Below are 27,077 nucleotides of genomic sequence, written 5' to 3'. Positions count from 1 at the left end.
CTGGCAGCAAATATACCGTTAAGGTTTGACTTGACTTGTCAGTGAATGAAGGCTGCAGCTTCTCAAAACCAACTGTGAGAATATTGTTGCTATGATGATCCGCTCTGCCTAAATGGCGTTACTACTTTCTGCAGTCGAGATATTTGGTTTATATAATGGTGGTTTCCCATCATAACAGGCTATCTAACAGCAAAGTGGTGAAATATTCTAAATATAGCGTACATGTACTGTAAACTGATCTCTTTTTTTGGTGAACCTTTTCTAAGTGGCTAAAACACATTTGTTTTGTTTTTTGAATTAATTAATTGTATTTTTGATTTTATTTTATTTCTTTAATTAATTTTAAACATTATTTTTTCAAGCTTTTTTGCCTTTATTTTGACAAGTTAGCTGCAGAGCAGAAAGAAAACTGGGTAGAGAGAGCGGGGATGACACACAGCAAATAACACAAACTATCCAATAGAGGCAGCAATAGACCAGCAACTCCCATGTTCTGTGAGGTAAAATTACTGTTTTTGCAAACAGGATCTGGTTGAGTGAGAGAAATAAATATTACTCTTTCAGAAAAGGGTGTGTGACAGCAAGGTAAAATGTGAGAATATTTTGAATATAGCATAGACTTAAGCTCATATAGATTTGTTTTTTGCTGGACCTTTTGTAAGTGGCTAAAACACATTTTTCCGATGACCCTGTCCACAGCAGCAGTTCATTGCTTAGCTTCCTTGCTGGTACTCCTCTCTGTTTCTCCAAACTGGGAGTGTGCTGGCCTCCATCTACTGTAGGTAAAATACTGACTATCGATAAGTACCTCATACAACCCCAATTCAAATAATTCAAAAACTGTTCAGCTAAGATCTCCTGTTGTGAGTTGAAGGTGGTCACCTTGTCCGGGTGGGGCATGTGTGCCAGTGCCATCTCCATGTAGTCCAGCGTAAATATTATCAGAGGACAAAGAGCCTTTGAGTGAACAGGGCTGCTGAGTTTGCACGGGCTCCGAGGTCGAGCTGGGAAGGTGGCTCGTGCAAGATCGAGCCCTGCCGTGAGTGGGGAAAGACCTTTTGGCTGGAGAGCCATTTAAACTCACTGTGGGCTCACCTGTACCTGTAGCAGCACCTGAACACAAACACACACACAAAAGCCTCAGAATGGTACACTCCCTGCTTTTGCTGTAAATATTCAACCTATAATACCGGAGACTGTGAACAGGTACTCACTGGATCTGCTGGAGTCACTGCTTTTGGTTGTGACATTTCTGAACTGTTGAACCAGGGGGCTGAGGAGTTTTCCAGGCTTCAGTCTGTGCTTGCTGGAGCGCTTTCTGCGGCCGGCGTGTGGTGCAGTGTGTGAGAGACCCAGGCCAGGAGGAGGGGCTTTGCCAAGACGGCGATACAGCAGCTCCACTTCCCCTCGCTGACTGGCCTGCAGCTCAGAGATCTCCCTCAGATGTCTGGGGGAGGATGGAGGCATTTTTAATGCAATGTAAACACACTAAATAAAGAAATAATAGTATTGTTTCTACAAGCTGAGGAACATTGCTTAACTCAGGCCCTTTACTTTTAATATTTTCTAGTTTATTTCACTTTGTTTTAGTTTACTTATTTTACTTAATCAGTCTTATTTGTGTTGTTATTACGTCGGTACTGTGGCATTTACTCCTTATACATTTTATGTTTATTACTCTATTATCTATTGTCTATCTATCTATTGTTTTTATTATGTTTCTATAATTTTTGAGAAATCTCTGGCAGAAGAATTTCATTCAGGATTAATAAAGTTCTATCTTATCTTTTCTTTGATCTCTTGAGTCCATAGCTGAGGTGATGATTATATGTGTGTTCATTTCCTTGATTACTGCAATTCCCTCTCACCTATCTTAGCAAGACATTCCTAAATTGCTCACAAGTGGTCCAAAATGCGGCTGCCAAGCTTTTCACCAAGTCCTCTAAACATATTTTTTTGTACTGTTTAGCTGAAATATGGCAAAGATTGCAGTGGCGGTCTGCCATTGTTTCCTGCTGCTTGGACGAGCCAAAATCAAGTCACAGTATGTCACCGACCAGCTACACACTGTTGTTGGCTTTGCACGTGTCTGGTTGTAAAGAACCAAGATGACAAACCCAGTAAAGCCAAACTTGAGGTTTCAAAACAGTAGTCCAACAGTAGTAAACCATTGGGTGATGTCACAGGTGGTTCACACTTGCGTCTGTTCTGAGAGGTGCTATATAAACCAGTGTCTATACTTACTTCTCCCTGAGTCTCTGTAGTTCCCTCTTCATATCTGAGTCCTCCATCTCAGAGTCATTGTCACTGCTGCCATAGGCTGAGCCGTGCACGCCTCCATGCCTGCTTGGTGAGTCAGAGCTCTGCACACTGCTACTGCGCCCTGAGCGACGCAGGAAAGCCACTGCCCTCTTCATGAGGTCACTTCCTCTGCGCTCAGAGCGAGTGTGTTGAGACGGCGTGGCGGGAGTCAGCTTTGCAGGGCTGCTCTCAGCCCCCGAGTCCGAGGAGAGGAAACGAGCATGGACTGTGACATCCACGGGAACAGAGGGTGAGGTCAGGGTGCGAGGCAAGGAGCCGCGTTTGGCCATGGAGGGAGGTGTGTCCAGGTAGAAATCAGGCGGGGCAGAGTAGCGGCTGCAGCGTGTCCTCTGTGTGATGTCATCTTCAGTGCTCACCACAGAGAAACGCCCAATCGTGGTGGACGTGACCATGGCCTCAGCCTGCACGTGGTCACTGTATCCTCCGGGGTGTGCCGGTGAGGCAGCGCTGCTCCAGCTCCTCTGCTTCACATCTCGTCTGTTGGCTACTTCAGGAGGAACAGAAATTATCTGCCAGAAGCAAAGAACAAACTGGTCATATGCGAGGCATCAGGTAAAAGCAAATACTGTTTGCAGAGATTTTAGACATTTCTTTTTCAAAAATGACTCAAAAAGATTAACTGATTATCAAAATAGTTGGCGATTAATTTAATAGTTGAGAACTAACCGATCAATCAACTAATGATTACAGCTCTAATTAAAGGCTCATTCTAAGGTAGCAAACACATGATTCTTATTTAGTTAATAAAACAATGAAAACGTATTGAACTAGAGAGGATAATGATTAATCATTAATTGATTAATCAGCAATAAGAATTCCAGCAATAAGATATTCATTAATTCGTGGTTCCAACTGAATAAAGACAGATGGAGAAGAGCAGCTGATCCGAGCAAGGGCCTTGTTGTTTTACTATTCTATCCATTTAAATTGTTTGTATTTCATGAATTAATGTTTCACATAATTAATATACTACTACTATTAGTAAAATGAAACTTAAAATGAGAAAAAGACGTATCTTTTTAAGTATTAATGATTAATCAATAATTGATTGTTAATATCTTCAACTATGGAACTGTGCAACGAGGAAAATGCACAAAATTGTATGGTCCTGACCATGGCTCTGAAATATCAGTAGCCTGGCTGTGCTGTGTGTAGCTGTCTGTGGTGTGGAAGTAGCAGATAGATTTGTAATTTGTAATTTTTCCTGCCCTTCTGTCACTTTTGTCTTGGATCTATAATAATCTCTAAACTAAACAGCTACAAGTTCAGGAGTCGGTCCACTAGTTCTCACAATTTCCCTGTTAAAAATTAATTAAACCTCCCACTGCTCATGAATATTATATTACATTTCCGCCATACTCTGCCAATAGATCCCCCTAAATCTTACACACTGGTCCTTCAAATGGGGGGCCGTACCTTAAATCGACCTCTTGTTCCAGAGCACGAAGCAGAGTGAGGAACGTGTCTCCTCGACAGGGAAGCTGCAAATATTTACACAACAATGAACACTGTGGCACTGAGTCAATCATCTCACAATGAAACACAAGTTTAGTTAGAAGTTAATGATGCCAGTCTTGTTAGATTGATTAGTGTCTGCTGTACATACCACACACGGCTGAGTCACTCAGTGTGCTCAAACTATCCATTCTCTCTGGAATTTGAGGCTAATAGAGGTGACAGGATGAGAGATGAACAAAACAGAGACATGGGAAATCTACAATACAAACCATTAGTCATTGTCCTGTTATATAACTGTTAATATTGTCTCAAAGGTTGAGGAATGTTGATGACGACGTCTAACTAAATATATCTCAAGAAACTGCAGTTTTTCTTCAAATCCCTTATTCAACAAAATGTATTTCCGTCCAAACGGCAGGAATATAGTTAATCATATTTGGAATGTATCTGGTAATATATCAAACACCGTATTTAAAACCAGCATTAATTGGCAGACTATCTCAATGAATGCTGCTGATATGTATTACAAATAGTATTTATTTTTATTTATATAAATCTCAATATGAGAAAAACTGGTGATAAAAATGCATGAAAAATCCAATTTATAGGCAAGATATGTTAAGTATAGTATCTGAGGAGTCCTTCCCTAGATGCAGTTCATTTTAAGATACTCCATTATAGTTTTTCGATATATGCAATTCAAATACAGTCTAACATTAGACAACATGGAAATCTGAATAATTCACATTTTCTGATGCTGTAAAGTGTTTGCTTGCACCAGTAATACCTGTAAAACAAGAATGTAGCATGTCTGTTTTCAAAAAACAATTAGAAATATACACAATTCACAAAATTCAACATAATACACAAAATACACACAAAACAATCCAATCTCAAGGTCAATTTATTTGCTGTTCTGGAGCACTAGATCTTATCACACCATCAGCAGATTAATACTAAATACCAAATATGCTCTTAATGTCAAAATGGAAACACATCCTCATCCTATTCCATGACAACTGGGCAAACCAGCTCCTGCTGAGGAACACCATATGATTTGATTATATGAACCAACACCAGGAGAGAGGAGCACATTACACCAGTGCTTAAATCACTGCACTGGCTTCTTGTGTGTCAAAGGATAGACTTTAAAATCTTGTTACTTGTCTATAAAGCACTAAATGGTCTCGGGTCTGATTTACTTGTACGTTATGAAGCACCAAGACCCCTCAGATCATCTGGAACAGGTTCACTCAGTGTTCCCAGGATCAGAACCAAACAAGGTGAGGCAGCCTTTATTTTCTCTGCTCCTCACCTGTGGAACAAACCTCCAGAACACCTGAGATCAGCTGTTGGCTCATTCAAATCAGGGCTTAAAACATTACTATTTACTGCAGCTTACCAGTGAAGTAGATACGTTACATATTTTTAGGATAATCTGTAGCTATTGTTTTTACATTTGTCTGCTGTTGCTTTTGTTTTATGTTTGCTCTTTAAATGCATTTTCTGTAATGTTTTAAACTATTTATTGTCCTGCGTTTAGCTTTTGTTTTTAATGATCTCAAACGCAACTTTAATGTTCATTTAATGTTTTTATTTTAATGTATTTTCAAGTTCTGTAAAGCACCTTGAATTGCCTTGCGTATGAATGGTGCTATATAAATAAAATTGCCTTGCCTTGATTCAAAAGCTCCAGAACAGTTACTAATGGGCCTTGCGGTGAGATTGTTGTGTCAGCTGCTGTTTCCAATGTCAAGAATAAACTTTCACTTTCACCTGTATGAAAATTAGGGCTACAACAAATGATTATTTTCATTAATCTCTTCCACGAAAATTATGAAAGATGTTCATCACAATTTCTCAGACCACTTTTCCCAGAGTGATGTCTTCAAATTGCTTCTTTTGTCCAACCAACAATCCAAAAACCAAAGACTCGTCATTCATTATCATAAATGACAAAGAAAAGCAGCATTTGTAATTTATGAAATATAAAGTTGAAAAAGTTACTGATTAATGTACTTACCAGCTGTTCTCCTGCCCTGTAGCGTCCCTCACCCATAGGCCCTGGCGTGCTGTTTCCTGACCCTCCTGTGGCACTGTCTGGACCAGGAGGAGACTGGATGTACTCAGTGCCGGAGCCTGGTGTCTCTGCAGCACTGCCGGATGGATACATGGGAGCATATTCCTGGTACAGCAAGTTCCTCAGTTTCTCATCCAGTGTTTTAATGGTGCTGTCCACAAAGCCCCCTCGGCCCAGCCGTCCTTCGCCATCTGACTCACCGGGCCCTGCGCCATGCTGGGACGGTGCTGGGCTCTGGGGTAGTGAGGGCTGTTTGGTCCCTCCCACGCTGGAAAATGGCTGGTGGAGCACCACAGGCTGCTGTGGGCGCTCGCTCCGCGCTGCAGAGGCGTAAGAGACAGACAGCGGCTCTTTGGCTGAACCTGGCTCCTGGAGTGGAAGAGGAGTGAGAGGAGATCCCCCCTGTAAACCGCTCACATCCAGAGACAGGGGCATGACAAGAGGGCAGCAGGGCACCTCGTCAGCCATGGAGACGGGACAGGTCATGTCTGTCATCTGCTGAGCTGCATGGACCGGGGAAATGGAGCCCAGAGGGGACCCTTGTGACTCATCGACTGGGAAAGACGTGTGTGGAGATGACGGGGGCAAAGTTTGAGCTCTGGCAGGCTGAGCTTGTTGAACACTGGGCTGCACTGAGCTGCCTGCAGGCTCCACTGATGACACCGACTGAAGGGTCGGGGGAGCAGACACAGGTGGAGACAGAGTAGCTAATAGCAGAGGGTCTGTGTTGGACATTATCGGAGGGCTACAGAAGCCATACACATCGTAGGTGAAGCCTCCACTTCCACCGGACATGGTGGAGGATGACCCCTCTTCTGCAAGAGGAAAAAACATGAAGATGAGAGAAGTTCTATGTTTAAATGAATAGTTTGGATTTTTTTGATGATCGATGCCAGTCAGCATGCTGAGGCAGACGGGGTACCAGCATGGAAGCTAAGTAATGTCCTGCTGTGGTCAGGGTGAGCAACAAATGTATTAACCACTTAACAAATGTCAACTCAAAAAGAATCAATATCAGTTTAAGTGTACACTGTATTTAGAATATCTTCATCATTTTACTTTGCCGTCAGACAGACTTTTCTGACGGGAAACCACCATTATATAAGCCAAATATAACTCTCTCCAAACCAAACAAATTCCACAGGCAAAATCAGTAATTTTACCTCATAGAAAAACCAGAAGTAACCAGAAGTTGCTGGTCTACCACTGCCTCAACCTGTTAGCTTACTTGAGTTATTGTGTGACTTTGGTGAATCAAAATGATTGTTTTAAAACATCAAAGTCACACAATAACACACATAAACTAACAGATCGAGGCAGTAGGAGACCAGCAACTCCTCAAATAATCGCACAAGAGCAGTAAGATGTCTTTCATTCAGCTGCCACCAGGCAGTGCTGTTGTTCCGTGAAGCTGTCAAATTTTGTGCTGAAATTGCTCTGTAGAAACAACAATGTCACCTCTGGATGTGGAAGGCCTTGCAGTGCCACTGTCAGCAGGCTGGGTGGTGGCTGAACTCCCAGGAGACTGCGTAGTTGTGCCATCAGACGGGGTCTCCTGACTGGATGTGGGCGTCTCCTCTACAGGGCAGATTATGAACCATCTCTTCCCTGTATGAAGAACTGCAATGCAAGAGTTCAGACAATTACCATCCTTTGTTTTTTGTTTTAAAAGTGAATATGCAAAAAGGCTTTACTAGGAATGCAGATGAATACATTTTGAGAGCGGTAATTGTTTTACCATTCTGCTGATAGACAGGCTGAGCTGCTCCAGCCTGCTGACTCTGTGGAACGATAAGATACGAGTTAAGTCAATGGCTGAGTTGCAAGGGTTTATTTTTAAACCCAACTGAATCATGGTTTAAGTTTAAATTATGTTGCACCAAACTTTTGAACCAGCTAAAAATTTTAAATATTTAAATGTAAACTCTAAATCTAGATTAAATTTACTCCTGTTGCATCAAAGCTCCAACTTAAACTGTGACCCAGTATTAACTTTAAGCTCACACATTTAACTTTTAAAATGGCTGCCTTTTAGACATGGATTGAACAAAATAATCAAGTTCTTTGAAGAAAGTTAAGGGACAATCTCAACCCCATTGAGTTTTATGATCTGTCTCTTCTGCCTTTTACTCCAGTTGATCCGTTAAAACAGTCTGCCAGTTGCTGTCAGGCAGTCTCTTTTTTTCACTACTGTGCTGCACATTTTTTCTGTTTTTCGGTCATATTGGTCCATTAATTCGACCAACAAGTTTTTCTCGAAAGAGGAGAAATTAAAGCTACTTTATTTTTTTCTTTTAAAGCTACTATTAAAGCTACTTGCTACTCTGTTTTTATTGGTCTATCTATGTATAAACATGCGTAGTGTATCTGTACAGAATATACTCATATTTATATCTGCCCTGTCTTACCTCTCCTACCAGCCCCTCAGAAAGTTGTCCTTGCTGAGGACTACAACTCAGGGCGGAGGCCCTTTCACCCTCTGTGTCTTCATTTAGCATGTCTTCAGCTTTATCCACAATGTCCTTTAGCTGGTCAATGAAGATCTCCTTCTCTAACAGCAGGATAAAGCCATTCTCTACCTGTAGACATAAAGTTTTAAACCATGTTGTAAATATAACCAAATAGATGACAAAAATGTAAAACTGTTAAAGGTTGAACTCACCATGTAAGTAGCAATTTCCTCTGGAGCATCTCCATCCAGATCAAATTTAAATGTCACCATTTTGTGGTTGTGAGTCTCCAGCTGGCATTCAACCATTTTATCACCAGTGTTGCAAACCTGCGAGGGCAGCGGTCTCACTTTACTATCAGACACATTACACTTTCAAGAAAAATGTAACTTGAATTGTCACAAATCACACCATGACTCACATTGAGCATGCTCAGTTTGGGTTTGCTGGTCTTCTCTTGCCGGGATCGTGTGCGGGCAGACTTGCGGTGGTGTTTCCTGGGTTTTCCATCCCCCTTCCCTCCACTAGCCAGGCTGTCATACCCGTCACTTGTTTCCTTACCAGATGCCACATCAGAGTTGAGACTATGAAACGAAAAGTTTATAACACTTCATCAGCTCTTGGTTGGTCACACAAAGTTATAAAGAGAATCTGTAAAGAGCTTAGAGTCAGTGAAAAATGTGACACACACCTGTCATAGGCATAGCTGGGTAAAGATACCGGCTTGTCTTGAAGCACGTCCTGAAGACAGAAAAATGAACAGTTAGAAGAGCTTTATAAACGTTTTATTTTATACAGAATGAATCATTGCAAGGTTATTTAGCACTAGTATTAATTTTAATGTGTGGTATTAGCTTTTGACCTTGCAAGGTTATCTTAGTCTCAGGTGGGGAGGCTGGTTTCAAGATGGGATGGATGCATAAAACTGCCTGTGGTTGTAACATGCTTTTTGAGTAATAATCAGACGTCACTGATCCAGGTAGATGTAATTTTTTAAGAATATCCATATGATTATAGATCAATTAGTAAAGATGCGCCTATGGATGGGCTGCTGACCAGAATCAGCCAGTTTTCAGCTTCATAGGGTGTGACCTGTGACAGGCCGAACAGTGTAAGATATATCTGACTCTGCGCCATTCAAATTTAAACAAATGTGTTTTGCAATGCTTCATGTGATGCACAGAGCAACACAGGTGGTGTCTGTGTCGGCTATAACTGATCACATGATCAAATATTAGACTGACTGAAGAAACCTGGTGAACTGGTGAATAGTTTCATTGTGTTGAGAATATTACGTCGCAGTCAGTCCACACGAGTGCTCTCTCTCTCTGTCTCTCTGCTGCAACTACCGTAGACGTCTGCATCACAGTTTTCACCTCAATTAAATGTCAACATGACAACCACTTTATTATTGACTCTCTAATACGAGATATGCCTTAGTGATTACTGGATCTTCAGTGCAAATATTCAATTTCCTCACTTGGAGAACAAAGTGGTGGTGGATTATTCTGGAGCACCCCGGCAGCACTACACCTATCACAACCACACACAAGCACGTCCTGTCATGTCATTACTGATAAGAGGAGTGACACACTCCAAGAACAGGATAAAGAGAAGAGTAAAGGATAGAAGGGTGGGAGAAATAGACGAGAGGGCATGAGTAGAGAGAGGTGGGGAGAAAAAAGGTAAGAAAAAGGAAAAGGTAGAGAGGGACAGAGAAAAGAGGACAGGGACTGGCAATCTGACTAATCTGGAACACTTTAGGAGAAAATTTAAACGTTTTTTAATAGTCAGTGTTTTATTATGAACATGCAATTTATTTTCCCATTAAAGAAATGTTATAAAAAAGTTATGTATGCTGCCATTTATAGTTCTTAGAAATAAAGAAAATCAGAGTGAAGAGCCTGAATCAGCAGGCCAGACTTTAAAAAACTGTAAAATAGAATCAGTGCATCTCTATCAGTCTTACACTTGAAAATGTGCAAACTTTGGCTCTATCCCTACCTCTACACAGGCCTCTTGTTGAAGGGTGCTGGATGCAGATGCCGACTCAAGGTTTTGCTGAGTTGTGGCCAGGCTGGCACACTCAGACACTGGGACTGCTGAATGGATGCCAGCAGGCTGCAGAACTGGAGCTGGAGCCGGGACTGAAGCTGCGACAGGAGCAGGAGCTTGAGCAGGGGCTGCAGACTGAACCGAAGCTGGCAGCGAGACAGAGACTGGGGCTGAGGCTAAACCCGGGACTGGGAGTTTGGGTTCACCAATTGCAGAAGATGTGTCTGAACTCGTAGATGCACTTTTTGGTGGTTCAAAAGTGGGACCTGATACAGAGACTGGTGCTTGAACTGGAGCTGAGATGGGGGCTTGCACTGCTGTTGGAAGTTGGATTGGGGCTGAAGTTTGGACTTTAACAAGGGTTGGAGTTGGAGTTTGAGGCATGGCTGCAGCTTGAGCTGATACTGGGACTGGCGGTTGGTTTTGTGCTGGGACTAGAGCTGGAGTTTGTGCTGGGGCTTGAGTTTCAACTTGGGCTGTAGCCGAGACTGGGATTGAGGCTGGGGCTGGGACTGGAGCTGGAATTTTGGGAGCTACAGTTAGGTCTATGCCAGCTGCAGTAGTTTCTGTATCTACTCCACCTCCCCAGAGAGCAGTCTGAAGAGCAGGTAAGACCGGAGCCAAAAGGTGAACATCTCCCAAGTTCCCCTGTGGTGCGACTGTCTGTACCTAGAAAAAGATAGCACATTTAGGGAACTGTTGAACAATCAGTACAAATATTGTTCACCTCCAAATCCTAAAACGCATGCCCGGCATGCACTACGCCAATGATTAAGGGCGGGTTCACACCAGCCTCTTTTAGTCCTGGATCCCTTAACCCCTTGGTATGGTTCGTTAAGCTTAGTGTGAACGTCATACTCGAATTCTAGTGCAGACCAAACAACTGCTCTCTGGACTGCCTCAAAGTGGTTCATTTCTGGTGTGAACACCATTAAGCATGCCATAGTATGAGTAATTTCATTGGTCAAAAAAACATTTTCTCTTCTTGTTTTGGTGACTTGTAAACTTTCAGCGAGTTTACAACCAAAATATGGACTGACAGGTGACAAACCTGGACTCACAACAAGGTGAGAGATGCCTGGATTACTTAATTATTCAATACCTGCTGTCTTACGAGACGTTCATTTGTGCAGTCCTCTAAAGTCTATTGTGTGCTCCACACGTACACTGGAATTAGTGGACAGAGCCAACGCAACGTCATCCATTTTTTGAGGCCTCGAGTTTGGCATTACAAGGATTGCCATCTTGGATTTTTGCAACGAGAACACAGTACCGTGCGGTACCAATGACCTGGTAGACGATGTACTACTTCTATTTGCAACCAGCGTATTTGTCTCTTGCTGGCCAATAGAAAGAATGCAGGTTTCAAGAGCTTACGCATTGCCTTCACTCCATCCTTCACTCGCTCCATCCTCTTCTTCATCTTCTACTGTCTATGACTCGAGATAAACACCAACATGAACACAACCTGCCAGTGCTCCATGATGTATAATATCCAGGTAGAAACTGGACCATAATGGAACATTTCCACCACATGACTTGTGTTGTTTTTTGTTTCTGAATCGAATTTTGCCCTTGACAACACAAGCCAGACCAGTTGGAAAACTGAAACAATGCATCACCCTCACAATGGTTTAATTCAGGAACCAGACCTTTAGGTGTGAACCCGCCCTGAGACACATTGCTACCTTAGCACTACAGATTTTTTCATGACCCAACCATTACAGTGAAAACTGAGTCACATATTCACCTGGACAGGCTGCTCAGCCAGTTCCTGCTCAGGATGGGGGGCGGGGTATGGGGTGGGTTGTACCTGGGAGAGAGGTAAGGGATGGGTGGTATGGAAACTACCGAGGTTTGTCTGAGATGTGAAAGGGCCGCCCTGTTGCTGCGGGGGCACTGCAGGGGACATGGCCATGGCGAGAAGGGGAATAGGGAGTGCCACATTAGGCACGTGCTGAGGTGTGGACAGAGGGGTCTGAGGGGTGCCAAGACTGGGTACAGAAGGAAAGGCAACATGAGGGGTCAGAGGAAGGGAGGGATGGTGGGGTGAAGGTGAGAAGTGGGAACTAGACATAGGAGGACCACTGCTGCTGTAGGCACATGGCAGAGTTTGAACACTGGGATATGGTGAGGGAAACTGGGAAAGAAAAAGGGAAAATGATAGAAAATGAACAAAGACAACCAGTCGATATAGCATCCACACAGGCCCTTTATGTATGACTCAACCCTGTAATCTTTTATTAACTCGTGCAGATGTTGTTGATGTTTGTACCAAATTCTGTCTCTACTTTAGTCTGACCTTGTGTTTCTAACGCTACCACAACGCACCTGTGTGCTGATCTGCAGTGGCAGGAGTGGGGGAGGAGCACTGGAGACTGACTGTGGAAAACTGGTAGATATGTCAGGGGGACTCAGGTGAGATGTGGGCTGGTCAGCAGATAACAGCTAAGGAAGGAAATCAAAGATATGTTTTTCACTTTGACTGGAGAATATAGATTTTGTGATGAAAATAAAATGTAATTCTTAATGCAAATGACAAGATATCCTGGTCTAAAAGCTCCACTTTAATAAAAGTGAGCTACAGGGCAGGTAGATTTAATGTGATTCAATTAGTCTGTGTGGTTTGTGCTGTACCCTGCAGTAAGTTATAAGAGATGATGGCTCTACCTGGGGCAGGACAGCAGCTGGTTGGAGATGGCACTAAAGGGAGGAAAGACAAATGGGAAGGAGACAAACCACATGAAAAGCCATTCACAAACATGCACATACATATACAGATATAGAGTACATGATGATGTATTTAAAAGGGGACATCAGATGCACTTTTAACCCACCTCACGCACAGATGCTCTACAAATACTATGTTTTCAGATGGCTGGTGCTACTAAATTGCACGTAAAATTCACATACGTTTGCATTTTAACTATAATGAACTACACTTAAAGGCTCACACTGAATGCCCACATAAGAATGAGTAAATTTGGAGATCAAACAACTATTAAGACCCACTAACCATTCCTAACCCACAAACATTTTTGCTCTGTGACCCAGTAACAGTTGAGCAAGCTTGGTACACAGTGGAACTGGGTCAGCTCTCTCGTTTTCTATATTTAGATATACTAAGTGCTATAGGCTTGTATATGTTTACAAAAAATTGAAGATGCTTAAAAATGTTGCTGAGGGTCCAGTAAAAGGCATATATAATCACATCTTAAGTTAGCTAATTTTGGTAAAATGCTAGCTAACTAGTTAGGTAATCTACATCAGTCTAGCTATTTATATCATATACATGTAATCAGCAAAGTGCGACAGATGACAACTGTTAAAACCAGAGTGGACTGGCACTGATCTGAAAATTGAAAATAAGGTTGTATGAAGGCTATGAAGGTGTGTAGATGTTAACCTGTAAGGAGAGCAGGCTGCTCCAGCTTGCACTGCTTATGTTAGCCACACTGTTTGGCAGCTAACATGACATTGTTTACCCACAGAGGCTGTCATCCTGCTTGCTCTGAAAGGCTGACTCATTTAATGAGTTGTCATGTTTTGTCATGCTACTTTGCAACAGTGGAATATATAATACAGTTTGGTTCCTACAGAGTGTTATTATGGTTGGTTTAACTTATCCTAAATTTAAATTTCCATTTAATCAACAGGGAAATTAGTGGGCAGGAACATCCATACTGAGTTATTTAGCAAGCATTTTGCAACATTAACCCCCATCCCCCCAAGCAATATCTTTTAACCTTTTTTTAAACATAGACAGCTAACAGTAAAGGTGAAATATGGCCGCTGTTCCACTGATTACCAAGCTTGATCAACTATTATTGCAGCACAGAGTGAAAAGTGCCAGGAAACAACATGGACACATGGAAACGAAAAGCTACTTCTTAGTTTAGATCAACCAGCAATCCAGACACACTCAATTAAAATGACCTTGCCCTGAAGTTCTGAGTGGGTTGCAAGGGGTGATTTTCAATATTTTGACAGCTGTTTCTGTTTTTTGTGTCTCCCTACAGCTGTTGCCCGGGTCTGTCGCAGTTAAATGCAAGCAGTACCTGCTCCTGGCTGGGCTGGGCAGTGAGCTGTGGCTGTAGAGTCGGGACTGCAGCTGGGAAGCTCTGTGCTGTCTGTCTACTCTGGTGCACAATAGGGGCTGGCGTAGCTGGAGCAGAAACTGTCTGTCAGACACACATACAAAAGATCATGTTAACTGGACCCTGGTTTTCGGAATGACAAGAGAGACTTTCTTTAAAATTTTGAATGAGCATATTTGTATATTTGCTTTAACAAATCAAGCTCAAGGTTAACGCAAGGATGTAAAGAGGTTGGCAAGGGTCAATAAGTAAAGCTAGGGAAGGTACAGCATTATTATATCACCAACCACGCTGTGCTAGCACATCATTTTGTACGCTGCCACGCTCTTCTTCTATGTTACAACCCATCTTATTGAAAGCAGAGTCCAGAATTTAAACCCTTATTTTGGATTAAGCAGGAGCAGAGATTGGGTATTGGGCTGGTTTTGCTACCATCATGGAAAGGCCAGAGGAGCGAAGCAGCAAGCATAATCATGAAAGATACAGCAGGATGCTGCTATGGCAGGATTTAGCCTCCATGAAACCTCCTTCTCTAACGTACCAGTACATCTGGTCTGCCGTCACTGTCATGTGTTGATGATAGCAGAGTCTTGTCCACATTTGGGCCACAGAAGAGTGGGACATCCAGGCTATGCCTCTTGTCTATGTGATCAAATACTGAGGAGGTACTGCCCCCAACCTCCCCATGGCTGTACGCTAGATGATTAGCGGAGAGGGTTGGTGAACTGGTTCTGCGATTAATGATGTGATTGAGACAGTGGTTGAGGAGGATGAGATCTCCACCGTCGTATAAACTCCGTGGGAATGCAACTTGCGAGGATGGGGAGAGATGTGAAGGGGAAGTCGCCCGGGTCATTTGACTGTTTGATGACGGGGGAGAGGGTGATGAGGGTGAGGCCAGAAGAGGAGAGAGAGTGACTGGAGGAGACCTTCTCAGATGAGAAGATTTGGGTGAGCCTGGCTTAGAGGCAGGGGTAAACTGGACGGATGCGGAGTGAGAGCGCATATGTGTGTGTCCAAGAGATCCACCTCCCCTCCGATCCCTCAGGGCGAGAGACATGCAAGCCTTGCAGTGGTGGTGGTGCTGTGGGCTGCGTGGGACACTCAGACGGAGCTCCGAGGGAGGTTGTAAATTGAGGGGAAGGAGAGGTGAACTGAAATGGCTTGCTGAGTCATGATGAGAGTGTTGATTTGGGGATAAGACAGGAGATAATAATGGCTGATTCTGGGCGGAGGTAGAGGATCGGTAGATGTCTGTACAATTTGTTGAAGCCACATCCTGTGACGGACACAGACAGGGGCTGGCATTCATTGTCTTAGGGAGAGAGTGTGTCCTACACCTTAACATCTCAACCAGGGAGCTGCTTCCACGCCTAAAACACACTGTGCTGTCAGTGACGAGCAGGTTGTCATGGCATACAAAGGGATCACTGTAGTGACGCTGATCAGGTATCGTTCCAAAAAAGAAAATAAAAATGTTATTTCAGAAAATAACTCAAAAAAATTAAGGATTTAACAGGATTGTTCGGATTATTTGAAGCAGGATTGGGTGAGGTTTTTATGCAAGGTAAAATGACTCTTTATCCTCGAGTCTGTGGCTTCAGAGAGAGCAATATTTGGCTCACATAACTGCGGTTTCCTATCGGACTGTAAGGTAAAGTGGTGAAAATATTCTAAATATAACATGCATTTTTAGGGATATTGATTTTTAAGACTGAGTTGCACCAACAAAATCTAGTCCCAATCAGAGTTCAGCAAAACTAGGTTTTAAAATGAGTAAATCCCGATTTAAAATTAAGCAGTGTTGCTCTGTTGCACAATTAAAGACTAATCTTCATTTAGTAAATCCAAGTTTATTGATTGATTTATTTATTGAACTCGAGTGCTTTTGGGACTTAGTAAGTATAAAAGAAGCAGGAAAACTGTTAACTCTTGGCTGCTCTGTATTCCTTAACAAAATGAAAATAAAAACATCATATTGTTTACTAGCTACTTAAAAACACAAAAAGTTAAATTGTTTGTTAGCTGGCTAAAAATGGATATTGTGTGCTGCCCAGCTAAAAAAAAAACAACAAAAACAAACAAACACTATATTGTTTACTAGCTAGCTAAAAACAGTGACATTATTAGCCAGCTAAGAAAAAAACACATATTCTTTGCTAGCTACCTAAAAAGTTTAAAAATTATATTGTTTGCTAGCTAAACCTAGTTAGCGAACTAATGGACTTTGGTCTATCCATCTAACAAAACAGCCATTTTAAATGTAAACCTCTTTGAGAGTAAGTTTTGAATTAATATAGAAAGAGAATTGAATTTAATCTAGGATTAGAGTAAAAACTAAACTGAGCTTTAAAGAGAGATTTAAATTAAATCTTTTTTCATTTTAAGCTAGTTTTAAAACTTTAAAGTTAAACCGCGATTCATCAATCAATCAGGTAACTCAGAGACTCTAAAATATGTTTTGTTGCTGATCTTATCCACAGCAGTTCATAGCTTCCAGGATGTTACTCCTCTCTGCTTCTCCAGCAGGGGGCATGATGACGGCCATAAACTGTAGCTGATACATTGATTATCAATAAGCACCACATACAAAGCCACTTCGAATAATCTGAACTATCCCTTTTAAGAAAGCTTCCACAGAAATAAGAAATGCTTTCACTCACTGTTTGAGACTGATAAGGCCCCTGGTGCAGTTGTGCAGCAGGCTGTTGATAGGCCCCAGGGTGCAGCTGACCTGTGGTATGCTGGTAGGGTCCCTGGTGTAATTGAGCGGATGACTGTGTGTAGTTTTCATGTGAGGCCTGTGCTGTGGGTTGCTGGTAGGGCCCCTGATGTAGTTGAGGGTCAACCTGTGCGGGAGGACTGTAGACCATCTGAGCTGTGGAGATGGGCTCTGGGAGAGACTGGTAGGGGCCATTTTGCTGATTGTTTAGATCATCTAATTGCATGGTCGAGCCCACTCCACTGTCAGCTGTAAAAACAGAGTGAATAAAACATTATAATTCACCACGACGCCCTGCAGGAAGGACAGACACCAAGGAAGGGCAGGGGGAGAAGTGGAGAAGCATCTCATTAAAATTCAAAGCTGGGCGATGATGTTTCATTGATGACTAATAGGTGTTACTCAGACACTGCAGTCGCCTTTTCTCTGTTTCTCTCTTAAAATCACAATTACCATTTTAACCGTTTTCAGTCCTAGTCAGTCTAATTTCCTGTTAATGGCTGAGTGAGTCCTACCAGTGATCACATTTACACTAGGAACTGGTTATAGTGAGCATGGTTACAAAACCAAGTGCTTATATGGATCAAAAAGCTTGTGGAAGAATCACTCCTATACAAATGCTGTTTAAATAAATTGCTTATAGTAAGTGAGCTTACAGTGTTCATTTTGGGTTTTTAATACATAGCAACATGGAGGGAAAAATTCAAGCCCAGATTAAATGAAAAATGCATTTTTAACCCTTCTAGATTACAAACACAGTCACAATGTACACCTATTCTACAATATGCCTCAACCAAAATACAAAAAAAATCAATTTCTTTGCATTTGTATAAGAAAATCCAAATCCATGTTTTCTGCATGTTAAACAAAATGATGCATGCTAGAAGCTAGAACTAATTTTAGCCAATAATATCAGGACACACAGCCCTCAATTGATCTTCAACTTTGAACAGAGCAGAGCTGTGGCTAAGATTGATTTGTTAGCTAGATAGCAAGAGTATGTTGGCATATCTTCGGGTGTTTGCTGCCTCAAGCCATGCTCTGTTTCCCCAAAATAACACTGTTACAGGCCCTCTGGCTAGAATTTATTCACTTTCAGAAAAGTGGTATTTATATTTTCCATGAGGCAGCTACATGGAGCATACGATGGGCTGGGGGCAGAGTCTCACTGACTATCATTACTGTAAGTTTACAGAAACATAACTGACTCTATTCACTGATTTGAGTGGACCTGGATCAGATTTTATGGAGAAAATGCTTTCCGGTTTTCTCTCTAATGCCAGCTTTAAGTCTGGGTCACAGTTTCTGTGAACTTAGCTGCCGTTAGCTGTAAACAGAACTGTATGTAACTTTAATGGTCATTTGGCACATTTGACTACTGTAAACACCAATTGATTTCAGTGATAAGTCATTCCCCTGCTGCCTTTTTTTGTTTGTTTGTTTGTTTGTTTACAGGAAACATGTAAATATGCGGAAGCAAATAGACCTCATATTTCGTATTTTATGAGGACTTTAAAGCTAAAGTAATTCTATTTTTATTACTTTACTCCTGTGATTCTTTGCCTCACAGTAACCTGTCTGCTTCTGGTTAGCTACCTGAGCACTAAAAGGAGCATTTTGCTTAATGTCCAATTACACAGTGGTTCGGTGTTGGGTGGTTTCTACCGATAGTAAACAAAAGGGCTACTTAAATCACACAACTGGAAAGTAAATGTTTTTTGAGTGGGTTCACTTGTAGAGTGCTCCAGTGTTCAGAGCAGAGAGGATTTTAATAGTCCAGACATATTGTTTCATTAAGTCTTACTGCCCCCTACTGGACTGGGGAGCAGAACGATAGACAAAGAAAAAGAAAAAAGGATCGTTTATATTATTATCCAGCTAGAATGATCAATATGACCCAGAAAGATGTGATCACTATGAGCGGTTTACACTGTACTACCAGAGGTAGTCATGTGTTGCAGGCTCTCACATGTGGTAGACGTGGTAGTTGGCACGGTGCAGATCAGGGTCTGCTGCTCCACCTCTTGGTCCTCATAATCTGTCGTAGTTAATGTGGCTGCCTGTGGTACACCGGTGCCAGGCACCTGCAGCAGGTTCTGCTGCGTCTTCTTCACAACCGCCTCGCCGTTTCCTGGTGAGACAGTCCGCTCCCTCCTCCATTTGATGAGAGCCACGCGGTCCCGGATGGACTTCCCAACTATCTTCACATCACAGTCGAGGAAAAACCCTGATTCCACCTACAGGACAGGACACAGGTAAGAGGCTCGCTGCGGCTCAGCACGAACTCCATCATAGTTGGAACTTAACACTTCATGTAATAAATCAACAAATCTATATTCAATTCTTCCCCTCAGCTGCAAATAAATGCCTCTCCATAACTTCTTGTAAGTTTTGCTTGGAAGAGCAGAGATCAGCTGATCGGTTTCTCTACTTTCAATCAATACAGTGCAGTACATCAATCAAGCCTATCATTACAGACATGACCACTAACCCATTCCCAGTTACATTACACCTAGTTACCAGGACCTGCGGTTTTGTTCCAAAGTAAAGACGACTGCATTATTGCATGTAGTCTATATACAGGAACCTCCAGTATCTAGGGGAATGATAGTGCAAAGCTAATAATCCAAAACAAGTTGTCCTGATATATCAAAAGTACCTCATTGTATTACCTCTGCTACCTCAGTCAATCACCCTTTAAACAATTGTTCAGTCTTGTTTTACCCAGTTACGCAGAATCTCTAAGATCTGGTCCTTTCTGTGTCCCAGGAACCTGGAAATTGTCTCTGTTCATGCATTCATTACATCCCATCTAGATTACTATAATTCACTCTGCTCATGCTTAAGCAAACACAATTTAAATCAAAGCTAGACTCTTCACTAATTCCCACAAATGAGTACACATAACCACCATCACCGTCCTTTTTTTCAAAGCTTGTTTGCAACCAGTTGGTTTGGCCTGTTTTATCAATGAGAGTAAACTGGGGACAGAGCACAAAGCAGCAGTATTGTTGCCATGGTTACAGCACTTTAATATTTTCCCTTATGCACTGAATTAGAACTATTTTTGAAGTGTCGATGGATTTTGACATCACACCTGACAATGTTTTCCAAGGCTATGGCTGAGCTGACAAATGAAGCCAGCTTCTTGAACACAAAGGGTAGTCTGGCCAGTAACAAAAAAACATCCAAGGTCATCATAGAGCAGAGACATTCAGACCAGACTGAAGAAAAAGGGACTGACTCATATCCACTTTGTAACACATAATAACAATAAGATAATTTGTACAAAGTCTTGAAGGTTTAGAAATGCTTGATTTTAACCGTTATCTTTCAAAGGTTAGGAATATACTGTGCTTGATTTTCTGACGTTTCATCTACACAATGACTAATGTGTGATTTTAATATTGGAAATGAAACAACCCGGTTATCTTGTCGCTCATAGCTAGATAAGTCCTCCATTGAGCCCTTACTCTAGAAATTGGCAAGCATTAAATTATCAAGATCATAACAAGTTTATTTGAACAGCTGTTAAAATAAACAAAGTGACACTACATTGATTTCTGTGGGTGTAAAGGAATTCTGTAAATGCACTTTTTTGCAATTGTATTTATAGAAACAATTTAGAAGATAAAGGCTGCAAGAGTCTTGAACTTTTTGGTTTAGCTCCCTTAAATGTGTATGAAAAATGCTAAAATTTTACTCTCAAAAAGCTGTACTGTAACAATTTTAACACCTGACGGCGTAAAGAAAGAGTCAAACTCTACAACTAGTGTGTGTTCATATTTACCATTTCTTGGGCAACGACCTCTGGGACCTCGCTCACCAGGTCAAAGGTAAACTCAATGGCACCAGTGTCCTTGTACTTCCCCTTCAGCTTTTTAGGATCCTCCACCCACAGCTTCAGAGCAATGGATGATTTCTTCCCATCATCCTCTTCATTGAGCTCCACCCTCACGCCTGTATCCTCTGCAAAGAATGCATGATTCAGGAGGTCCTTGATGGAGTACCTGCAGGAAATACACAAACACCAGCTCCTGACCTATAAACCTAATGATGCACAACACACACAAACATCAGCTGTGCCGGAGCCAAATACTGGCACTAACGTCACAGTGCAGGAACAGAAACAAAAACAACACGGTAAGGGTAACCTCTGTCTACATATAAAATGCATCACAAGCCTAGAGACACCGTCAGAGGTCCTGGTCTACTTACCTCTCCTCCCATCTGTGACAGATACACTCCCCGATTATTTCCTTAACTTCTGGGTCACTGACTTTACTGTAGCTGGCAGGTTTCACCCCCTGCAAAACAAACCAGCATTAGCATGTCTCATCTCACCAACTGACACGCTCAAAACAGCAGGACTTGGCACTGGGCTGTATAACAGAGGAGGTTAGCACTGTCTGCAGTGTCAAGAAACATTAATTATAGACTGTCCAAAACACATTTTCTCCTAGACATGTCAGCTCTGGGGATTAAGGAGCTACGGTTGTATAAGAGGACTTTTGGGTTGCTGGAACTGTTAGCTGAGCGATTCACAGTCAGTTCACAATGAAAACGATGATGACTGATTCATTGTAAGAGTCATTTATTAATTAAAAATATTAAACATTTGCTGGTGGGGTTGGAAATTAGCGCCATCCGCCAGCCAAATGCTGGAAAAATGGGGGTCTTTGGGGGCTGACTCACTTTTTTTAGCCAGCCTCAAGTGGCCGTTCAAGAAACTGCAGCTTTTGGCACTTCCATTCATTCATGTTTCAGCTTTATCAGCTCAGAGTTACTATAGGGGGTTGCCAAAGGCTAACCATGAATCCTCACTATGCAGCGCCAATCCATAATGGCAAACCAGTTACACATATTATTGTAAAACATAGGCCAATTAGCCGTATTATTATGATCCCAGTCTTGTGAGTCACAGTGGATCGTTCAGTAACCAGTAACCAGTGAAAGTGCAGAGGATGAAGCTAAGACACCTAACCTCAGTCACGCTACATCAGCTTCTGATTTAACAGCTACAGGTAAATGCAAACGATAGAAGACCTGAAAATATTCAATGGAATATTTGTAGTAGTTGCTACTGCAACATTTATCATTTTAGCTGAATGTTAAACAGTTGTTTAGATGTAATTTGGCACAAGTATTATTCCATCACTTTCACTTTGTAGCAACAGTGGTTGATGTCCAGCAAAACTTTATATAGTCTTGCTTTAAAGTTGTCCTCTTCAGCACGAAGAATATATAAAAATGTTTTGGCTGCTGGTCAGACTAAAGAGATTTTAAGACTTGCTTTTACTTTCTCTACAGAGGTAGGCATCAGTTATCAGTTATAGTGAAAATAATCTCTGCGCATTTCTTCCAGACCCACACACTAATACTAACAACTGTTTAATTAGCCTAAAAACAATTAATCCTGCTTTTAAAATGATAATACCACTTACTTTGTTGTCACAAGAAATATGAATTAAGAAGAAATGTGTGTAAACACGTGGCTGGGTCTTGAAATAGTTGTAATAGCAGAGCTTAAAAGCTTTAAATGTGAACTCACACTGGTGACTTTGCGGTAGATCTGAGCAGCGTTCTGACACTCAGAGTAGGGGTATTCTGAGGTGGCCATCTCCAGCATACACATCCCGAAGGCGTAGACATCCACTGCCTCATCATAGTGCTCCTCATACATCTCTGGGGCCATGAACTCTGGAGTGCCTGGAGAATTAATGCGAGAGACGGAGAAGAATTATAAACTCGCATTCAGCTCATTTCATCCTATTTCAGTGGGATCAATGCCAGTGTCAAGGACTGAAATCCAACACAGCTGCTTGATCACGACTTACAAGAATTGTGTAATCACTCAAATGACAGACAAGAGATAATTAAGTGAAAAGTATAAAATGCAAATATTGGATATTAGGTGCAACTTTAAAAGTAGAATAAGTAGGATTTGTCAGTTGCTGTTTGTAAACATACCAGAAAAATAGTTGAATGTTGAGATTCATTCAGGACGTCAAATACTGATGTGCTGGGTTGGTAAAGTCTCCCAAGCACAACAAAATAATAAGAAAATATGAGGGTACAGGTGGAGGGCAGGGCCTTTACTGTGCTGCCACACACTTCTGGATGATTGAGAGGGATTATTTTTGTATAAGTCTAGGCATTGTTTTTTGTTAAACTCCTACTTAATTTGCCTCTAATTAAATAATATGATGTTACTATTTATGAAAATATCTGTTTTATAATTCTTTATAGCATTAAACAATTTGACCAAAGTTACTGAAATTCTGTTAGATTCTTGGGTCGAGATGATGAGTTCATGCCAGCTTCTGAAAAACTTGCTTTGTCCTCCCCAATAAATTATTTCTAAATAAATTATGTAATTTGAAATATATATATTTAAGAGAAAATCACTCCACTTTTGACATAATTCTCACATGAACACAACACTTTTTGAATATTTTGTTTATGTCCCCCATATGTTTACTGCTCAGTGGTAAGAACCACACACATTGCTTTCACGTGCTGTAGTGCTGGGCCAGTCAATGCATGTCTGTGGCAAACACTTCATGACAAGTTAATTAATGATGTTACTGAGTAAATGACACGTGTGCCGACTGGGCCTGTAGATTGAAGCAAATCTAAAAAGAGTCTTAGTGATGGCGTAACTAAAGTTTCACTGTGAAAAAATATGACCCTACAATAAAATACATTATTTTAGAATGGAGTATGTCTGCTTGAAAGAAAACAGAGGGTTTGTTAATGTTAATAATTCATTATTTTCTAATAATGAACCTTGCAATCAGCATTAAGTAATGTAGGAAGTGGGGCTAAAACCAACCTGTTTTATATTTCTGTCAGCTCAGTGGAAATAGTACCGAGGCACCAGCAAGCATTTGAGTTGAGAGCTAAATATCTCCACCGTTGAGATCTGTATCCTTCATTAAACACTGTGTAAAATATATGCTATTGGCTGTCCTCAAGTGCACTTATTTCCCATTAAACAAAACAGTTACCAAGATTGTGTGAAGAATCAAGTCATGTTGTCTGTAACATTTAATAAAATAACATATAGGTTAGTAGTTTACTAAAAATATGAGCTGATACGATTTCACATGGCCTATAGTAAAGTATTTTTAATCATGATTTACAGTTTAAAGCAGCTATAATCAATATTTCTGTATTAACAATTGATCTTGTATGTACTTGTATGTGAAAGGAGGAACTCACACAGAAATATGAGTTTACTCTGCCTTTAGAGCTCCGCAGAGCTTTACAGGGTCTTTCAGGTTTTTGTTTTACAGCCCATGACTTTATCATTGTTATGTCTCTCGTCACTGTTGGTTTTGGACACAGCAGGCAGCTGTTTTCAGTGAAAAAGCCCCCAGATTCCACTCTTCACTACCTGCCAGCACCAAACAGCAGACACCTTGCACAGTCATTGACTAGCTGGTGAACATATTGTAACATTTAGCACATAAAGAGTCAGGAGGTGGTGGAGACCAAAACCTAGCTAAAAGGAGAGTGCAGTTACCAGAACCACAATTATAAACTCGTGTTAATATCTGCTGGATGTGTAAATAAGCTATAAACAGTTTGCCTTAAAAAGTAATATGTCGGTGTTGTGTTCACAGCTTGTTTCCACTGCCCCCGAGTGCCCAGAAAATCACTTACTGCAGGATTAAAATAAATATCCTGTTAGTCACAATTCAGTAAAGTCTTGCCAACTAGCTGATGACTAACCAATAACACTTTTGGCAAAGGAGGCTCTCTTCAGTGTTGCCAGGCCCAGATCTCCTATTTTGACAGAGCCCGTAGGACCGGTGATGAAGATGTTGTCACACTTGAGGTCTCTGTGGATGATTGGAGGAGTCCTCGTGTGGAGAAAGTGGAGGCCTTTGAGAATCTGCCTGCACCAGCTCCGAAGAACTTTGGGCTTCATCACCTTAAAACGCTTCAGATACCTGTGAGGGGATAAACACAGCACAACAGAGATGTTCAAGCTGACATGTGCTTTTTCAAGACACATTGAAAGGTAAAAGACACATTGACATATTATGGTCCGTCCCCACTAGTCACCGTGTTGATAAAGCTGCGTCTGTGCTGGGGATTGTTATTGCTTTCATTAAGCATCAGCTGCAAACACACAGTCAATATGAATCTCTGATGACTAATGCTCAAACTAATCTCCTCATATTGATTGCCTAAAAACTTTGTTTGCCCATATTGTGTGTTAGATGAATTTGTTTTGTTGATTAATTAAGTTTTGAGAAAGAAAAGTATTCTAAACTCACAGTTATTATTTTTTTTAATATGAACATCAGTCTCTCTAACGCTCTAGCATAGTGGTTCCCACTTTTTTTCTGCCATGCCCTCCTTCAGAAGCCATTTATTTTGAATTTTAGTGAAATAAAGGTCAGCATTAGTTTTACAGTAATGCTGTCATTCAGTTGGTATGAAACCTGATACAAATGATGTAGACCGTCTAATGGTCATTACTGTAAGGTTGTTTTAAACAGACTAATAGACGCAGCAATAAGAGACTAATATTTGTGTCTTATGATGAGTAATTTACAGTCAAGCATGAGGTTGAAAAGGAACAACCCGTTCTCGTCCCAGGTCATAAAACACTGATGCTGCTTTGTCATGCTCCTCAGTGTCTCATACTGATGCACAAGGTACCCTTCAGCATCTGTATGAGAGGATGCCAGAAACCCTCTTTTACAGGAACAGTTCACCCCAAAACCAAAAATACATATTTATCCAACTAGATTGTTTTGGTGTGAGCGCCTTTAATATAGTGGACCAGGATGGCTCTCAGTTTGTGGTGCTCAAAATGCCAAAAAAAAAAAGAGAAAATATTTAAAAAAGTCAACAGCAGTGACTCTTTCCAGAAAATATGACCCTGTTACTCAAAATACTCCACAGACCTTGTTGTGAGCAGTTTCATGTTGGAACTATTTTCTTTCTGGTAGGAACTAGACTTGCCAACTGTATCACTGTAATTTTACAGATCAGCTAAGGAGGATGTAATGTCATCCATAAGTAGATGCACGCTTCTTCTTGCGTGGTGATACAGTCGGCAGGTGTAGAAAATAGTTTCTACATGAAACTGCTCACAAAAGGAAAACAGAGGAAATATATGTACTTTGGATTTTGAGGTGAAGTTCCTTTAACACATGACTAACATTGTGAAATGTTTGTGGCTTGGTTACTTTTAGGCACCAAATCTACTTCCTTAGGTTTGGGAAAAGGTATGTCACGTGAAGTACGTAAAGTAAGTCACATGATGCATGCTCTTTACACTATGTCACCTAATGCAGGTGGGTTTACTTTGAAATTACTTGAAAGCCTGATGTGCACAAGCTACCCTTAAGCGTTTCTATGCATCATCATCAAAAAAAAATCCCTTTTTGACGACCTGGGATTGAAAATGGAATGAAAGGACACATATGAGATAAGATGGGAAGCATACCAAGACATCTAAAGCATACTAATAAAGATAATTATAGAAAATGCTTTGCTTTTCTATTTTCAAATGGACTCTCACGTTTTTAGTGTCCCTGAGGTCATTAGCTCCGTCACCAGAACGATGCACTTCTTCCCTTTAACCGGTGATTCCCAGAAGTCATAAAATCGTACAATGTTGGGATGCTGGAGAGCTTTTAACATCTCTGCCTCCTCTTTGAACCTCTGCCTCTCCGCTTTGGACAGTTTCCGTTCCTGGGGAAAATGGAGAAAGACAATTAATTTTTAAAAATGAGAAATAATGAATTCCATGTTCGCCCACTCATTTTTCTTCTCCACTATTCTGGAGCCTTATCAGAGGAGCAGCTCCAGCAGTGGTCAATTTGTCCAAATGTAACAAGTTTGAGGGGTGGTGGAGGAGGAAGGAGGGG

The 27,077-nt window shown here is 41.3% G+C and overlaps 1 protein-coding gene across 1 annotated transcript in view; it reads right to left on the bottom strand.

The window, feature by feature from the left end:
• wnk2 (WNK lysine deficient protein kinase 2) overlaps positions 1–27,077 on the bottom strand; it is a 41,005-nt gene that overhangs the window by 4,848 nt on the left and 9,080 nt on the right. The window contains exons 2-26 of the mRNA XM_084734812.1: positions 26,729–26,901; positions 24,922–25,142; positions 22,736–22,893; positions 21,403–21,491; positions 20,975–21,194; positions 19,154–19,421; positions 17,126–17,433; positions 15,004–15,903; positions 14,424–14,546; positions 13,036–13,068; positions 12,697–12,813; positions 12,116–12,505; positions 10,315–11,034; positions 9,002–9,051; positions 8,732–8,894; positions 8,523–8,639; positions 8,269–8,439; positions 7,599–7,641; positions 7,319–7,480; positions 5,804–6,675; positions 3,929–3,986; positions 3,739–3,803; positions 2,245–2,831; positions 1,215–1,447; positions 883–1,113 (exon numbers count right to left, since the gene is read on the bottom strand). Of these exons, the coding sequence (XP_084590938.1) occupies positions 883–1,113; positions 1,215–1,447; positions 2,245–2,831; positions 3,739–3,803; positions 3,929–3,986; positions 5,804–6,675; positions 7,319–7,480; positions 7,599–7,641; positions 8,269–8,439; positions 8,523–8,639; positions 8,732–8,894; positions 9,002–9,051; positions 10,315–11,034; positions 12,116–12,505; positions 12,697–12,813; positions 13,036–13,068; positions 14,424–14,546; positions 15,004–15,903; positions 17,126–17,433; positions 19,154–19,421; positions 20,975–21,194; positions 21,403–21,491; positions 22,736–22,893; positions 24,922–25,142; positions 26,729–26,901 (6,472 nt within the window). The remainder of the gene's footprint in view (positions 1–882; positions 1,114–1,214; positions 1,448–2,244; positions 2,832–3,738; positions 3,804–3,928; positions 3,987–5,803; positions 6,676–7,318; positions 7,481–7,598; positions 7,642–8,268; positions 8,440–8,522; positions 8,640–8,731; positions 8,895–9,001; positions 9,052–10,314; positions 11,035–12,115; positions 12,506–12,696; positions 12,814–13,035; positions 13,069–14,423; positions 14,547–15,003; positions 15,904–17,125; positions 17,434–19,153; positions 19,422–20,974; positions 21,195–21,402; positions 21,492–22,735; positions 22,894–24,921; positions 25,143–26,728; positions 26,902–27,077) is intronic.

Source organism: Lutjanus erythropterus, chromosome 2, assembly GCF_056507025.1.
Source record: "Lutjanus erythropterus isolate fLutEry1 chromosome 2, fLutEry1.hap2, whole genome shotgun sequence".
NCBI lineage: Eukaryota > Metazoa > Chordata > Actinopteri > Lutjaniformes > Lutjanidae > Lutjanus > Lutjanus erythropterus.
Note: the sequence above shows the minus strand (reverse complement) of the source record. Positions and strands in the feature narration are given on the sequence as shown.